The sequence below is a fragment of the Pungitius pungitius genome, chromosome 8 (genome assembly GCF_949316345.1).
Source record: "Pungitius pungitius chromosome 8, fPunPun2.1, whole genome shotgun sequence".
Lineage (NCBI taxonomy): Eukaryota > Metazoa > Chordata > Actinopteri > Perciformes > Gasterosteidae > Pungitius > Pungitius pungitius.
The window spans coordinates 22,436,611-22,453,116 of record NC_084907.1 but is presented as its reverse complement, the minus strand read 5'-3'; the positions used below and the strand labels follow the sequence as shown (position 1 = coordinate 22,453,116).

General features: G+C 49.6%; 1 protein-coding gene across 2 annotated transcripts; it reads right to left on the bottom strand.

The window, feature by feature from the left end:
* Positions 1 to 60: 60 nt before the first annotated feature.
* On the bottom strand, positions 61 to 16,079 carry LOC119229794 (rootletin-like). Of its 2 annotated transcripts, none has more exons than XM_037490502.2 (37): positions 15,907 to 16,079; positions 14,010 to 14,136; positions 13,766 to 13,908; positions 12,580 to 12,771; positions 12,422 to 12,505; positions 12,241 to 12,332; positions 11,978 to 12,143; positions 11,774 to 11,880; positions 11,432 to 11,659; positions 11,234 to 11,324; positions 10,632 to 10,718; positions 10,337 to 10,549; positions 9,761 to 9,960; positions 9,473 to 9,655; positions 9,025 to 9,169; positions 8,796 to 8,942; positions 8,274 to 8,504; positions 7,884 to 8,077; positions 7,675 to 7,802; positions 7,335 to 7,504; positions 7,045 to 7,224; positions 6,825 to 6,959; positions 6,607 to 6,750; positions 6,121 to 6,359; positions 5,881 to 6,040; positions 5,615 to 5,782; positions 5,108 to 5,531; positions 4,754 to 4,905; positions 4,538 to 4,658; positions 4,263 to 4,426; positions 3,627 to 3,842; positions 3,031 to 3,255; positions 2,808 to 2,957; positions 2,486 to 2,686; positions 2,257 to 2,388; positions 841 to 1,014; positions 61 to 735 (listed from the first exon to the last, which is right to left on the bottom strand). In XM_037490502.2, the coding sequence occupies exons 1-37, from the start codon at positions 15,991 to 15,993 to the stop codon at positions 643 to 645; spliced, it is 6,093 nt and encodes a 2,030-aa protein (XP_037346399.2). In that variant the 5' UTR covers positions 15,994 to 16,079; the 3' UTR covers positions 61 to 642. The 2 variants fall into 2 exon arrangements, with proteins under 2 accessions (XP_037346399.2, XP_037346400.2); XM_037490503.2 differs by lacking the exon at positions 15,907 to 16,079 and adding an exon at positions 14,324 to 14,580.
* Between the last annotated feature and the right edge of the window lie 427 nt (positions 16,080 to 16,506).

Below are 16,506 nucleotides of genomic sequence, written 5' to 3'. Positions count from 1 at the left end.
TACTAGATGTACGGGGCACACACGGGCTTCATTCTCTTTCAGACATGTGGATTTGTGTGCTTTGTCCATTCAAGTCATTTTATTGTTATTAACCATCAGTCTGTCTGTCCTAAAAAAGATATAGACCTAGTACAACTAATATCAAGCAATACCATTCTAACGTTTTCAGTTATAAAGCTGTCTATACAACACATAATTAGCTCAATCTGTGAGTACTTCTGAGAGAAAATACAACACTATGTTCCATCCGTCTGATTCCTGGGACTCGCGCACAGTAAAGTCCGGCCTTCCCTTCTCTTAGTGTCCTCAACCATTAACACCAATGTAGAACAACTGGGAATATCTCATCCTTGTGTCCTTGCAGTGATTCGGGTTTTCAGGGTTGAATACGGCAGGAAGTCGTGGAAGATGTTGAGCCCGGATCGAGTGCAGATGGTTGCCAGTAATCAGCCGGCGTTTCTTGCACAGCTGCTGAATTCCGTCGCTCCGTTACTTCAGCGTGTCATGAGAATGACAGTTTAGTGGTGTGAAAAAATAAAACACTTGAGTTGGACTATCAGGAATCATATAGTTGGACTATAAAGGAATGTTTTGTGAGGACGTATCGCTTTCAGATTCTCATGACTAGGGGTTTTCACTAGATCAGGATTGATGTGCTGCTGACAGTGAGGAGGACGGGAGAGATGGTTGCCGCCTTTTCATTTCCTGTTGCAGATGCTCCTTCAGGGTGGACACCTGCAGCGGGACAGAACTGCATTTTATTACACTCTGAACCGGGCCCATTCACCTCTGTAACCCCGAGGAGGAATCTGGCCCGAGCCGACGCCGTAGGACGCGTACCTGCTCCTCCAGGCCTTTGACTCTGTGTCGGTGAGCTCGCTCTCTGGTCCCCAGCGTTCGCTCCACGTCCCTCAGGCCGGCCTTCAGTCTCTCCGCCTCCCGCTGGGCGTCGTCGCGCTGCTTCACCAAACTCTCACACAGGCCGTGAGACTGCTCCGTGTCGGCCAGCTGAGTCTACTCAGAAGCACGCAGTGACACAAACACGCACAAGACAGAAAATCTCATTTTGTGTAGAAAGCCTCAGTGGAGGGACTTTGGTTCGGTTCTTCTGAAAAAAAACACCCCCGTCTAACTACCACGTTGAAACTCTCTGGAGACCTGCAGGAAAACCGTACTTTTGTTTCCTGGAAATGCACTTAAGCAGGCATTTCCTGGAGGAATGTAAATGCAGCCCTAAAAGATATCATGGGGTCTGCCACTGATAGGAAACATTAACGAGGCCATACAAAGAGGCCGACCTGAAGAGAAAGGTTAAAGGTTTAAATGACAAAACGTGCATTCTTCACTTCAAAATGACCCCTTTAGCGATTGTCAATAATTTTCTTGTCCATATAACCCTTTGCAAGCTGAGATTTGCTTGTCTATAGCGTGCCTGGGTTAATTGACAATAAAGATGTGTTATGATTTGTTTAGCTAAATGAAGCCTGCACATAAATAAAAAAAAGTTTGGTGTAACCTTTCCCAGAAAAGCACTGCTCAGAATGAGTGTTTGAATGCTTATTTGTGATGTGTAACAAGAAGCAGATGTGTCCAGAGCTTAAGGTATTTTCTAAGCTAAACCAACCTCGTTTGCCCCGGAGCAAAGGATTTGACATCGTGGGGCTTAAATGTGTTTCAGGTCTAATGTCATGAATATCAATGACAGTTAAATAAACAAGTCCAGCCGGGCTGTCCTGTGTCCAATGCAACTTGTGAGGGAGACTCCGTTCTTCTCCTGTAAAAATCACTCCACACGAAATGTGGTGTTTTACACACATTTAAATCATCTCTTAACTGGAAGTAGTCTTTTCAACCAAACATAGTTTGATGTTTTATTTTCATAACATTTGCCAGTAATATTTTTTTAACTTTTCAACCGTACATATATTGACCATTTGACCTATTTTTTTTCTACTTGTTTTCAAAACATTTTCCGACTTAATAATTTTCAATTTCAATGACATTATTTGACCTAATATTTTTTCTTCTTCAAACATAAGGAAAACCCCTGAGCACATCTCTGGTGAAAAAAAGATATAAAGTGCTGTTGAATTGCATTCTATTTGGAGAAATGCAGTATGCAGATGTGTCCATTATATAAACCAATCAAAGTGAGCTAAATTGTAGTGTTGGTACGACTAAGAATTTCTTCTCGTCAAAGGTGAGAGTACCATCGATTCTTGTGTGTTACACTGGAATTAAGTGGCTGCTCCTCACCTGCAGTATCAGTATCTGCTGCTGCGCCTCCTGCACCTCCTGCTCCGTGGTGCTCAGAGAGCGATCCAAGCGACTTTTCTCTGCAGACAGCCGCATGCTGCCCTCCTCGGTCTTTAACTTCTGACGTTCAACCTGATAAAATACATACATGTGCTGTGTCCATACATGCGCTTCAAACTCCCAAAGGCACGACTGAATGAAACCATTTTCCCATCCATCGTGTGCCGACCTTATCCAGCGTATTCCTCAGTGCGTCTTTGTCTTTCTCCAGCCTCACGGCCTGCCTCTCGGCGTCTTTTTTCTCGGTCTCGAGCATGGCGACCGCTCGCTGCAGCCCGCGCAGCCGCTCCTCAAACGCGGCTCGCTCCTTCTGGGCTGACTGGGCGCTGCGCTGGGCCTCTGCGGCGCTGGCTGCGCGCTGACGCAGAGCCTGACCCCACGTGAGGCAGAGATCAAATACAGAGACGTGGTTTTAGAGAAGAAAGAGGAGCAGCCACATGGAGAGATTTAGTGTATTCTTCTTCTCCTGCAGAGTCCATGTGTGTCCTCACCTCTTTAGTGTTGTTGAGCTCAGCTTCCACTTCCTGTCGTTTCAGTTCGCTCTGGTCCAGCTCACTCTGCAAGCTTTGCACCCGCTCAGTGAGGATGACCATGTTCCTCTTCCCCTCCACTAGTGATCCCTGGGCTTCATCCACGCGTTCCTGATGGGGCAGAAATAACATCACCATCTGGGCTTCATCCATATGGTCTTTATTCACCTTCTGTCTCACTCACCCGTAGAAGCCTTTTGTCCTGTTCGGCCACACTCAGCATCTTCTGCAGAGAGGTCAGACAACTCTGTGTGCTGCTGTGAGAAGCTTCGGCCTCCTGCAGGCTCTTTTTGAGGGAAGAGGTCTTCTCTTTGAGGACAGACTCACCTTCCTGAGCTTTGAGCAGAGCTTGGCTGAGCCGCTCCACGTCGCTCTGCAGCAGAGACACACGAGCTTCTGCCTCTGCCACCTGCAGTTTGTTGGAATCGAATGAATGTGAAATCCAACCCTAACGTGAGGAGCTTTGTGTTCTGTGCCAACTAGTAACTGTTAGCATGCTTCCCGACTAAGCTAACATAAATATTAGCATGTTATTATGCTGATAAGTTGCTAGCGCTGCTTGGTCCTCCTCAAAATACCTTTTTTAAGTAAACATTCATTCACTCATTTATTACTGCAAAATTGAAGTTATTCATATTTGACATGGTTGCTATGCAAGTTAAACTAGTAATTAAATAGAAATGTGTCATTCCCCATAATTATGTATATACACACAGTTCATTGTAAGAAAAATAGTAAGGATAATCATATTGAGCACTCTGGGATATGAGCCCACATTACCTGTTTCAGCAGAGAGTCGTGGCGCTCCCGAGAGGCCAAACTGTCGGCCTCCCGGTCTCCAAAACTCAGTCTGAATCTCTGCAGCTCCCCCTCCAGGCTGCGCCTCCCCAGCTCCACCCTGGTGGCCCGGGCTTCACATGCCTCCAGCGCTTCCCGCAGGCGCTTCTTCTCCGCCTCCAGACGCACCTCAGCGGCGCGCTGTTTATTTAACTGATCCTGCAGAGAGATGGCGGCAGGACAGAGATGATTAAAGCGGGTTTTTGAATAGTCGACTATTCTATTGTGTTAGACCCAGATTACATGGACTGACAATCCAAAACACTGCCAAACAGATCCAGAGTCTGTCCATAAATCTTTCTGCGACTTTCGAAAAATGCTACATGTATGACATCGTATGACATTTTTCAAGAGCACGCACACACACACACACACACACACACACTTCTGCTCGGTAAATCAAACAGACATACGGAGGGGCTGACGGGGGACACCTATGTGCGCGGCATCTGTTGTTGTCATTACATAGTGCCCTACTGATGAATGCCAACATATGGCGAAGGTGACATATCAGTGGTCACTGCTGTGCGGCCACGGTACAAATACAACACAGTGTGTGTACACAAAACGTGTGTGTACCTGCGTATGCTTTTTATCCGCTTGGGAGGTCTGCAGCGCTCGCTCTAAATCATTCACCCTGTCACCGAGGGCTCTCCTCTCCCTGTCTCCTCTCCTCACCACCTCCTCCTGCTGCTGGAGCAAAACCTGGGTGGTGGTCAGACGCTCGTCCACTCCGCGCTTCCCTGCGATCACACACACACACGAACGCACAATAATGGCTTTGTGATCGTTTTGTCTTTTGGGTCAGGGCTTTTCTTCTATCAACTACGTTGATAGGCGTAAGATATTTGTACCTTCTTGGACTTCCTGTAACATGTTCTCCAGGTGAGTGAGACGAATCCGATCAGAGTCCCGTTCCCCCGACAGCTCCTCCAGCTCCCGCCGCAGGCCCCCCAGCCGGCATCGAGCGTCATCCTTCAAAATCAGCAAACAAGAAATTGAACCGTACGAACACAAAAATACCCCTGAATTGTTATTTGTATTATTATCATTATTGTTTTGTCTGTTACCCTCTCTCTCTGCGCCTCCCGCAGCTCCAGGAGGAAGTCTCTCAGATCACTTCTCAGTGAGTCGGGGTCCAGCTCAGACTGAGGCAGCGGTGTGTTCCCCCTCTCAGGGGACACGGAGCCTAAAGTATTGTCAGGAGTAATTACTCGAAATTCTGTAAAACAAAAAGCACAACAAATATTTGCTTATATTGGGGCATCTAAAGGTGAGTAAGATATATAGACTGTGAGATATATAGCTAAAAGCGATCTTTGAGATGACCCTAAAAGATTGTTGCTCAAAAATATCCCCCCCCAATCTATACTCAATGCCCGAATACATTCCTTGTAGCAGAGATAAAGCTGCATGTCTTTTACCTTTAGGAGGCGACAGCGAGGAGCGCAGGGGGGAGATGCTGTGGTGGCGTGACATCGGTCCCGGCGATGTGGAGCCCCCCCCCGGGCTCCTCCCCCTGCCTCCCCTGCCGCCCGCTCCGATGCCCAGTGTTCGCGTCAGCGCAGACTGGACGCTGCTCAGGCGGTACTCCAGGTCCCTCCTGCCGGCCTCGGCCCGGGTCAGCTCCGCCTCTGTGGCGGCCAGTCTGCCCTGGGCCTCGCTCAGCTGCAGGCTGGACGCAGCGGCAGCGTCCTGAGCCGCCTCAGCGCGCAGGGACAAATTCTTGGCCTCGTCCTGCAGCTTCTTCTCGCAGCCCCGCGCCTCCTGCAGCTGAGCGCTCAGTTCCCTCTCGCAGCCGCGCCACCCCGACTCCGAGTCCAGGAGCCGCTTTTGAGTCACCGAAATCTGCGTGGGAAAAACAGGACAACGAGGAATCGTGACACGGTGAAGACACCAAATATTGTCTTCTTGCTTTCCTCCATCCTCACTTCTTTCTTGAGGGAGTCTCGCACTGTTTCAGCCTCAGTTAACTTCTGTTTGAGGGCGAAAAGCTCTTTCCCCCTCTCCTCCTCTCTGTGCTCCTCCAGTGATAAGCGTCTCCGCAGCTCTGCCGCCTCCCTCCCCATCTGCTCCTTCTCCCCATCAAGAACCTTCAGCTGGAGCCACAAAAAAAGGAGCAGAACCACAACACGGTCAAACCCTCGACGAGCTTCGCAGTAAACGTCTCTGAGGTGTGAAGGACGACGCGTCCGACCTGTCTGCGGAGCTCCTGGAGTTCTCGCCGAGCTTCGAGCCGTGACCTTTCAACTTCTCTCAGGCAGCTCCGCAGGTCCGTCACCTCCTTCAGATTAGAAGACAGATTCTCCTCCAGCACGGCGAGCCTCTGCTCCTTCTCCTCGCACTGCCTTTTCACACTGAAAGCACGGCACCCGAATGTTTGACTGTGAACATCATTCCCGCTCGGTGACCTCCACCCACCGGGGGGGGGGTTTACCTGATTCTCTCCGTTTCTGCGCTGCGCAGCGCTACCCTCAGCTGCGTGTTTGACTGCCCGAGAGTGTCCCTCTCCTTGGAGACGTCGGCGAGGTTGCGTCGCAGCTCCGCCCCCTCCCGTCTGCTGCTTTCGGCCGCGTCCTGACTTTGGTTGAGACGCCGCTCGCAGTCCAACAATTCCCGCCTCAGCTGGTCTCGACTGTCCTCGTTCGCTAAGTGGGAAGCTCTGCACTGGTCCAGCTGGGGGGGGGGGGGGGCACGAGTCAACGTGTAACCGAACAGATTCAAAATGGGGCTTTCACCGGAACGTTCTGGAACATATCCACGTGTTTCTCACTAACATTAGGTGCAAGGTTTGGCCAAAGGATATCATCAAAACTGTACTAACCATGCAAGAAAAAAAATAACTTTTTAAAAGAAATTCGTCCAGCATTGGTGGAGTTGTCTAGTCACCGATTCATACTGATTCACTTTCATGTTAATCCACCTCTTTGAGAGCAACATCAGCACGTGACTGGAGATCAGTACAGGTCTCTCGTAGACTGTGGAGTTCCCTTCCGTGAACAGAAGCCGCGTCCTCCAGCTGAGACCGAAGCTCCAGCAGCTCGCTAGTCAGAGCCCCAATTCTGATCTGCGTGAGAGCGAAAAGTCAATAAACAGTCCCAGACAAAATATAACGCAACGACAGACAGGGAGTCACTCCACCTGCTCCTGCTCTTTGTGATGAGCTGCCTCCCTTGACAGCCGCTCGGCCTCCAGGGCTGCGGCTGACAGCTCGGCCTGCAGCGCGGACGCCCTGTCAGACAGAACTGTTTTCTCCGCCTCCTTCAGAGAAAGTGCCTGGGACGAGAGAAAAGGTCTGGTTCACAGGACGGGAGGATCTGACATCAGTATGAAGGTATCTGACCAACTGCCGTGTTCAGACCTGTTGTTTCTCCGTCTCAGCCTGCAGCAAACTCTGATCTCTGTCGTGCTGGAGACTCCTCAGTTCATCCAGCAGCTCCTCTTTTTCTCTCTCCGCCCTGCGGAGCTGATCCTCCGCCTCCAGGTGGAGCCTCCTCAGGGTGCCCTCGTGCTCCATCAGCAGGCTGTGCCGCACGACTTCCTGTGAAACAGAGCGGCCAAGAGCACCAGCACGGAGTACCGGGTCGTTGGTCTATCTGACGAGTAAAAACGTGGCCCGACCAGGGCTTTAGTAACAGCGACCCATCTGACCTTTTCTGAGACCAGCCTCTCCACTTCCTCTTGATGGTCGGAGGTGGCTTTGCGTAAAGCCTGCTGAGCCTCCAGTTGAGCAGCATTGAGGGTCTGAGTCAGAAGCTTTTTCTCTCTCTCAGCCTGCGTCACCATATTCTCCCCCTCCGAGCGCACACGCCTCACGTCAGCTGGAAATCCAGCAGAGGGAAGAATCCAGGAGAAAGAAACACAGGTTCATGTTCTGTCATATGACTGACCAAACATTTTAAGGTTCAGCTATTCACCTCAAGAGGCATATTTGTGTTTATTTATCGTTGCTTTTGGTCTCCTCTGGTCTCATCACGACTTTGTCACTAACCTGCTGCAGTCTCACAGCGGACTCGAAGGTCTTGGTTCTCCGTCTCCAGCTGCTCCCTACGAGACTCCACCTGAACCAGCTGCTGCTGCGCCTCAAACAGACTGGTTTCCAGCTGCTCCCGCTCGGACCTGCATGTTTGCAGACACAAGTTACACAGACACGCATTCACTTATGGGAAAATGCACGTGTTATTGAGAAAGAACGCAGACCTGAAAGCAGTTAGTTCCTCTGACAGAACTGTGTTCTCTCTCTCGGACGCCGTCAGCTGGACCACCAGCGCCGCTTTGTCTCGCACCAGTTCTGCCCGACCGCGGCCGGTTTCCTCTAAAGCCACCTGGTTCCGCTGGCTCTCTCCTCTGGCGAGACTCAGCTCCGATTCCAGAGAGGTCACCTCGGCACAAAGCTGTCGAGAAAAGCAAAACAATTTTTAAAAGTGTGAAAAACAAAATCAAACAAAGAAATGTGAAAACATGCGCTGAAAACGTTCTTGCCAAATAAGCACATATGCAGCACCACTGTATCTGTATAATAAGTATCTGACCCAACCTGCGTGAGAAAATGCACCTCAGCGTTCTTGCGATCCAACAATCTGTTGTTACCTGAGTGACTTTCTCCTGCAGCCTTAATGTCTCAGCCCTGAGACCCTGGAGCTCTGCCTCCGTCCCCGCCCGGCTCAGCTCGGCCTCCTGCAGCGACTGGTGCAGCGTGGTGTGACCCGAGTCCAGCTCCAGCCGGTCCTGCTCCAACCGTACCAGCTCATCTCTGATGGTCAACTTCTCCTGCTCCGCCTCCCGCCTCTCAGCCTGCAGTTTGGCCTTCTCTTCCTCCAGCTAGGGGGCAAGTGAGTGAAGGCTGAAACTTAGGTGGAAGTTGAGACAACAGTAACAGTAATAGGGTTCTCTCAAGGCCTCACTCTCTGTGAGACTGAGGGCAACATGAAGACGCCCTTGTCCCTGGTCATCGCATCTAGACTACACACTCAAATGAGGGATGAGTACAGAAAAAGGATGTAGCCAAAGAAGCTATGATGGTGATTTGGAACAGAGCACGTCGTATGAACTACTCCACTTCAAGCACACTGAACCCTCAAGGGGTCAAACGTGCACCTGAAATGGTCGTACCTGAAGAATATAATTGTTAAGTTCCGTTTTGTCCTGGGCCAGTCCTTCGTTCATGCTTCCCATCTTGGCCAGAGTGTCCCTGAGAGCTGCTTCCTCAGACTGCAGCTTGTGGAGCAGCAGAGAGAGCTCTGCGTTGCTGCCCTCCGCCTGGAGGGGAAATGAAAGTCACACGCAAGATGACAACACAGCATAAAAATATATCATATATATAAATTCATTTTTTTCTTACCCGAGCAAGTGCCTCAGCCAGTTGGGCTTTCTCTCGCTCCAGCAGCTGTCGCTCAATCTCTAGCTGCTGGTAATTCTCCTTCACCGCCGACAACTCTGCTCGCTGAGCAGAGGCTCGACTCTCGCTCTGATCCCACTGCTTTTGTCTGTGGCAAAACAAGAAGCATGTGGTACATTGACAATCCCTTTTGGGACCACTAACAGCCTCTCTTGTTTTGATTTGTGACATTTATTTTATTATAATTCTTTGATTTATTGGTGGTAAAGGTGTCCGCTGTGCTATGGAGAGCTAGCGACACGTCTATTCCCTCGTGTTTGGTCGTGAAAGGAAGGGTTTGTAAATGAAGATCTCTCCTGTGACCACATGCGTTATAGGTTGGCCGCACGCTGACTTTGTGGATAAGCTTCCACGTGGCATTGACTTAATCCCGATCAATTAGCCTACTTACACCCTCTGAGTCTCGGCCTTGGCTCGCTCTCTCTCCTGATTGGCGGCCTCCTTTTCCTCCCTGTCGTGACCTCGCTCTCGCTGAGTGGACGCCACAATCAGCCGGAGCTTCTCGCAGTCCATCTGCAGGATCTGGTTGCTGCTCTGAGCTGCCTGCAGGTTCTTCTCCAAGCTCACCTTCTCGCTGCGATGTTTCACAACGATTGAGGGAGAACAGTTGGGGTTGCAGACACTTAAAGACTCCAGGATTATGAACGGAATGTAAACGCTGATGTCAGTGTCCGCAAACCTGGCCAGAGTGTCTCTCTCCTGCTTCAGGCGGTCCCTTTCCCTCTGTGCGATCTCCCTCTCTCTCTGAGCAGCATCCCTCTCTCTCTGCACATGTTGGTTCCGTTGTTCTGAATCTCTTTTAGCCGAATCGCTCTCTGAAAGCTGCTTGCGTAACTGTTGAGCCGCAGACTGAGCGGAGAGCAGACGCCCTCGCGCATCCTGCAAACACAGCACACGCGGGGTCACGTCCCCCCGTGGTGGCATCTATCCGTGCAGATACGTTTGGTTTATGTTTGATCAGATTTCAGGCTTTTCAACTCCAAGCTTTCTGCCACCCGCCCCTATTTGTTTGTAACTATTTGTAATGATTACTGGTAAAAAAAATAATAGTTTCAATAGAAACCCGGGGTGATGGGGATACATTTTAACGTTGCAATGTGGTGACAAAATCTGTCTCCTCTATCTCTTTGCAATTATTATCTAAATTAAGTGAAGAATAACAATTTAAACAAAATAACGCAAAACGCCACCAATGTGCCGTCACCATGAAACAATTCCTGTGATGAAATGAAAAACAAAAGATCTGACCCAACACCTGCAGATGGAGCGTCTTGTTAGTGACGGCAGAGCACAGAGCTGACAACGCCGCCTCAGAAGGAGGAGCCAGCGAGGTGGGCCGGGAGGGGGAGGAGGACCTGCGAGGAGAGGAGGTGCGATGGGGCGAGAAACCCCGGATCAACGCCAGCAGCGGAGCCCCGGAGTTGTCCTGGTCGGCCTCCGATGACGACTCGGTGTCAGACAAAACCGTCTAAAAAAAGGAGTTCATGGAAATGAGGCCCAGCCGTCTTTGTCATATATAAACAGTTTTCATGTGTGTAGACGGCGTTCACCTGAGCAATGTCCCGCATGGTGTCCAACAGTGTCTCGGTGTGAGATCTCATCGCCTGCATGTCGCTCTCATTGTTGCCACTCTGCTCCTGTCGAAGCGAAGGAGGATTAAAACATCTTTGCAAAAGTTGTTTGATCAAACTGTCCCCATATCCTGAAAGTTCTACGTGAGACGTATGAAATAACCTGCAAAATAATCAGGTTCCTCTGCATGACATAACCACAGTCAGAGGGCGGGATGAGTATTCAACTGTTGGAGGCCTCAAACTACATCCCTTTAACAGCTGAACAGTGGACACATAAATATGAACTATAAGACCAGCATCTGCAACTACAGAATCTCGACTCATATTTGATCAGCGCTTACTATTTTGTAAGTTTGAGCAAATTATTAAACATGTATGTATTATTTATTTTAATGCAGCTGTTTGATTTTATTCTTTGTTGTCAGCAAAAAGACCAACAGCCCCATCAATTTATCAGTTGTGCATTTGTTGGGGACTACTACCGTGGATATATACAGATGTGGAGGATTAGTGACTCTATGTGCGGTGTGTTCATGGTGCTGGAGGAACATTTCAGTCTAAGATGACTGTCCTCTCACCTCAAGCCTTCTCACCAGTGCGACCATTTCTCTGTCTCGCTCCTCAACTTGGTCCTTCAGCCTCTCCGCCTCTTGAGCCGACTCCGTCAACCTGGAAAGTCGCACACAAAAAAGAAAAGAAAAGCAAAATATTGATTCGTCAAAATGTTGTTTCAATCAGCACCAAACCTTTAAGAGAGCTAAACAAAGCCAGCCCACCTGAGGTTGAGCTCGCTCCTCTCGGAGTCGGCCCTGGTCTGGAGAGCCGACGCCTCTGACCCTCGTTGCCTCAGCTGCGTCTCCAGCTGGACCCGCGCCGCTCTCTCCCGCTCCAGGATCAGCGCCGCTCCTCCCTCCCGGCCCTGCAGCGCGGCCGACAGACCCGCACAGGACACCTGAGCAGAGTGGGACGCCCGAGCCAGCTCGTTGCGCATATCCGACAGGTCCCTGAGGTTGGAGAGGAATTTGCACGGAGGGGGAGGGGGGAGGTGTTAGTACGATCACACGCAGTCAAATCAGCACACGGGGGGAAACCGGCAAAGGGTTCACTCTGGTGTCGACCTTTCGGTGGCGCTCTTCAGTTCGCAGACGTGCCTCCGGAACCCGACGACCTGCCGCCACAGCATCAGCAGTCGGCTGTGCTCAGTGCTGAAGTAACTGTGGAAAGACTGGAAGGGGGGGGGAAATAACGCGAGTCCGCTTTACCCTTTTTTCGCCACTTTTGCTGTTTTTTTTTTAATTTGTGTGTAAGCGCCGCTCCCCCACCTCCTCCTCTCTCCTCCAGTCGGACTCTTTTTGTTCCAGGTCCTCCCTGGCCTTCGTCCAGTCAGCGGTGAGCCTGCGGATGTCCTGGCTGAGAGCCTCGTTGGCCAAGCCGGCCTGCTCCAGCTGCTCCCTCAGCATGGCATTCACCGCCGACAAACTGCTGCTCCTGAGAACACACACGGGGGGGGGGGACTGATTACGATGACAGTCGGGAAAGTGCGATGCTGCGAGGTGTCCGGGTGACGCGCTGCAGGAGCAGTCACCTCTGCTGTTCTTCCTCCAGTCGGATTAAGGCGTCCTCCAGGTTGCTGCTTGATTCGTCTTGATGGGGAACGTTTGATGATTCACGAGGGCCCTGCATTAGAAGATGGTTGAGAGTTCAAATGTGGTTTTGTGGCAAAGTGACCACCTTTTTGTACTGGACTTAATAAAAACACCACTCACATTCAGCCTGTGCTTCTCCAACTCAGAGGACCGCTCCTGCACCATCTGCTCCAAATCCCCACACCTCTTCTTGTACTGAAGCACCTGAAGACGCGAGGAAGCTGTTAATGACTTGAGGCGAACCCACGCGTCAACTAAAGGCAATGTAATGAACACACCTTGGCCTGCAGCTTCTGCACCAGCTGCGCCTGCCTCTGCTGACCCTCCTGGTATGCGGTAAGTTTCCGCTTGTAGCTCGCCTGCTCCTCTTCCAGCCGCCGCCGCAGGTCCACGTTCTGCTGCACCAGGCTGAGTGACTCCGGGGAGTCGTGATCCCCGTCTCCCGTCTCGAAGCGGAGCGCCTGCTCTAGCTGTGGGTTTTAAAACATGTCCTCATCAAATGGCTTTGTCCCAGCGGTCGCGAATAGTTTGTGATGAGAAAAGGATTCCAGGCAGTTTAAAGAAGTCCGAATCCATGTTAAAACTTGTGTGCAATTGTCACTCAGACCTGTGAGCATCAAGTCATTTCACGATCACAAGGGAGCTTGAACACTCTGACTCAGTCGGTCTTAGTCTGTATGGATCTATAAGAAAGTGAGACTAAAAATGATGCATTAATGGCAGAAAAAGATCACCAGATGAAAGGAATGATTTTCTACATAAGATGCTTTGAATGTTGTTAATGTTTAACACTCACATTGTGCACTGTATACCACATTTTTTCTAATATCAATACAAATTGAACAACCATTTTGACTACAGGTCAAATAGGTTGCATCTCAAGAACATATTGTAAGTAATAGTGATTCCTAGTCGCAGGAAATAAAACTTCAGCACCCCAGTTTGAAAACCAACCGTTTCACTGTAATGACATTAAATCAAATAAATTGATTAGAAAAGCAGGTTCTAAACAAGTTAGAAGCAGGGTAGAATAATCAATAGCATACCAGACCCTTTAATATTGGTTTACAGTAACTAGTAGTTTTATAAATAACACTGTTTCTCTTCCTCTGAGTTGTCTTTACATTCTGGTGTGTGTCTTTTAGTAATGTTTAACCCCAAAACAAGATGCGTGGCGCCCACCCACCACTACGGCGGGCCCCGTCCCCTCTGAAGCCCCTGTTTACAGTCGCCCTTGGTGACAGGGACCATGGCAACATTCCACTTCAGTTAATTCCAGTCCCCATCACCTGGGAGACTGGCAAACCTCAGACAAAGAAAGACCAGAAAAAAACGGGTAAGAAATGGGAACTGCAAAGAGCCCCAGGTTCCCTTCAGGTTTATGTCCCTGTGGGGATGTTCATATTTAACCTTTAAAATGAGAGTCACACTGTAAACCCGGGCTGGTCGGTGCTGGTGTCTTACCCTCTCACTAATCGCTCCGTACTTGATGGCGAGCTCGTCTCGGTCGGCTCGGCTGTGCGCCAGCAGGTCCTCCAGCCTCGCCAGCTCTCCCTGCAGCACCCGGTTCTCCTCCTGGAGGGACACGACCGAGGACATGGCCCCGGCTGGGGACACAAAAGGGACAGACGCGGGGACACACTCCATCAGAGACCGGCGTAAAATCCCACATTTGATACGACTTAGGGAGCCGATTGTGGCGCCTCACATGTTTCGTTGAGGTTCTTGGTGACAATCTCTCGCACCCGTGCTGGTAGACACGTGGGGGGGGCGTCAGGCGAAGGGCCCCGGACGGTCAGCCTCTTCTCCTCCGACAAAACGCTCTCCTCCAGCCTCTGACGAACAAAACACAAGGCGTGTCATGCTTTACCACCATAAATAAATATCTGAAAAGATGACCAAGTGTTTGCAAAGTCCCACAAGAACATACAAGGCCGCCGCAGTCTATCATCTGCACAAAATCATGCAGCATTTGTCACAGATCCCACAGCAGCAGTGTTTGGGGGGGGGGGTGCACCTCACCTGTATCACAGACTCCAGTTTGTTGGAGTCGGTGTCCGAGTTTCCTGCAGCGCTCATCGCAGCTAATATTTAAAATCCCTCCACAACAAGATCACGTCAACGTTCCTTCACGTTTAGTAAAGAAGAAGAAAAAACGTCGTATTTCGAGGTGCAGCAGGTGCGATGGAGCCGCGTGACCCGTCGCCTCGTCCGGTGCAGACAGCCAGAGAGATTGAGGACAGCGGGATTAACAGCTACGGGGTTTACGACTCCCACCCCCCCTCCTCCTGCACCTCCCCCCCCCTGCACCTCCTGCAGCTCACTGTCGCTGCTCGCGCACACTGAGGCAACTTCAGCGGATCGTCTAACGAGGAGACGCAATAAACTAAATATTAATAAACTATGATTTTGTCTGTTGCAAGTGTAGAATGTATTTATTTTCGAGATTAAATTAAAGAGTATGGAAATGAACAATAAAGCTAGTTGTGGATTGTATGTAAGTAGTTACACGTGAGACAACATCAACGGCTCACTTAGCTTTAGCTTTAGCTAATAGCAGGACCAGAGTAAAAGTGATCTTTTGACAATGTTACAGAGAAGCTCTCCTTGGCTTTTAGGCACAGTTTTAGGTAGGAGGAGAACACAGTGGAGCATTTAGCAGCTAAAGAGACATATATTTCCCTCAGAGACCAAAGACAGCTGAACAATATAGCTGTTATGTGACAGCGGGACTTATGATCATCACTTGGCCAAAAACATGAGTCCAAATAATAAAAGTGTTGCTGTGTCTGTTGACTATTTGCTAACAAGTGTGTTATTTCAGGCTAATTCTGATATTTTTGTTAATAAATATATGAATGTAAGACTGTGACAGCATGGGGGTCTCACTGTTCTGCTGGGTGGTTGTCATGGTTACAAAGGCTTCATTGTGTCACTACCAGGCCCCCAGCACAGCATTAACATACACAGTCCGTTTGTCCACGTGATGTAAAACGCCTGCATCAATGTTCATGACCACGAGGTCAGTTGATTCTAATTGAATTGCTTTAAATCAGACACTGACTTTTCAGTGGGCTTCACCTGTGGATGTTACATCTTCCACAAACCAACACCCGAACACCCCCCCCCCCCGGCGTCACTTTAACGGAACGTTAAAGTTTACAACCGGCGGATGCGGACACGAATCGGTCACTTCTGGTTTTACCCTTAAATGCGTCAACGCTTTATCACGTAAAAAAATCCTTCTTAACCCCCACAAATACACAAAGGAAGTAACGCTCCATTCAAAGACACGCCCAACTTTTAACAAGGGTTAGAGGAGTTGAGGAGTTGGAGGTGGGACGAGGAAGAGGAGGAGGAGGAGGAGGAGGAGGAGGAAGAGGAGGAGGAGGAGGAGGAGGCTTGTGTGCTAAACGGTGCAGCATCAGAGCGAATTAATCTGATCTTGCGTCGGCTTCCTGGAGCACCGACTGGTCTCCGACTCGCTGCTGTGGAAACAACCGGCCGGACGTGGGGCTTCATTCAGAGACCTCCACCCACGCTGTGTCACGTGCGAGCTCCGCGGCGAAAAACCCTCCACTTCCCACTTCGACCCACGGTCTCACCTCGAGAGGAAGGTCCGCTGTTACACCGCCATCCCTCCGGCTCCACGGAGGCAGAAACAGAGCCGCCGCACGGCGGTGAGGAAGCATCAGCTGCGGGGGGGCGGTAGAGATCTTCCCGGTGCTTTTTCCGGGGAGGGACTTCCACGCGACCAGCTCTTTATTTCTTTATTTCTTCTGTCGCAACTGTTGGTTTGAATGAAAGCAGCCCATGAACAGACATTTTTATACACACGATTGTGAATAATAGTTTATGCTCATACTCAATCAAAAAATAAAACACAAAATATCAATATACAGCCTTCAAATGATTATTTTAGTAAATGAGAAATATATTAATTGGAGCTCACAATAACTGTAAAACAATACGGTAATAACCTACTGTAGGCTTTGATGTACTGGTGGCTCATTACTACTTTTAAATAGGAAATGAAATAATGTGTCCTGGTAAAACCCAGATTAATGTCATATCATTTCAGTCAGAAGAATCTACAACCTCTATATTATTTATATATATATATATATATATATATACTGTATATATTCAACATCTTGACAAAACTTTGTCGTCATTTTAGTTATCATTCCAAATTGATTTACTGA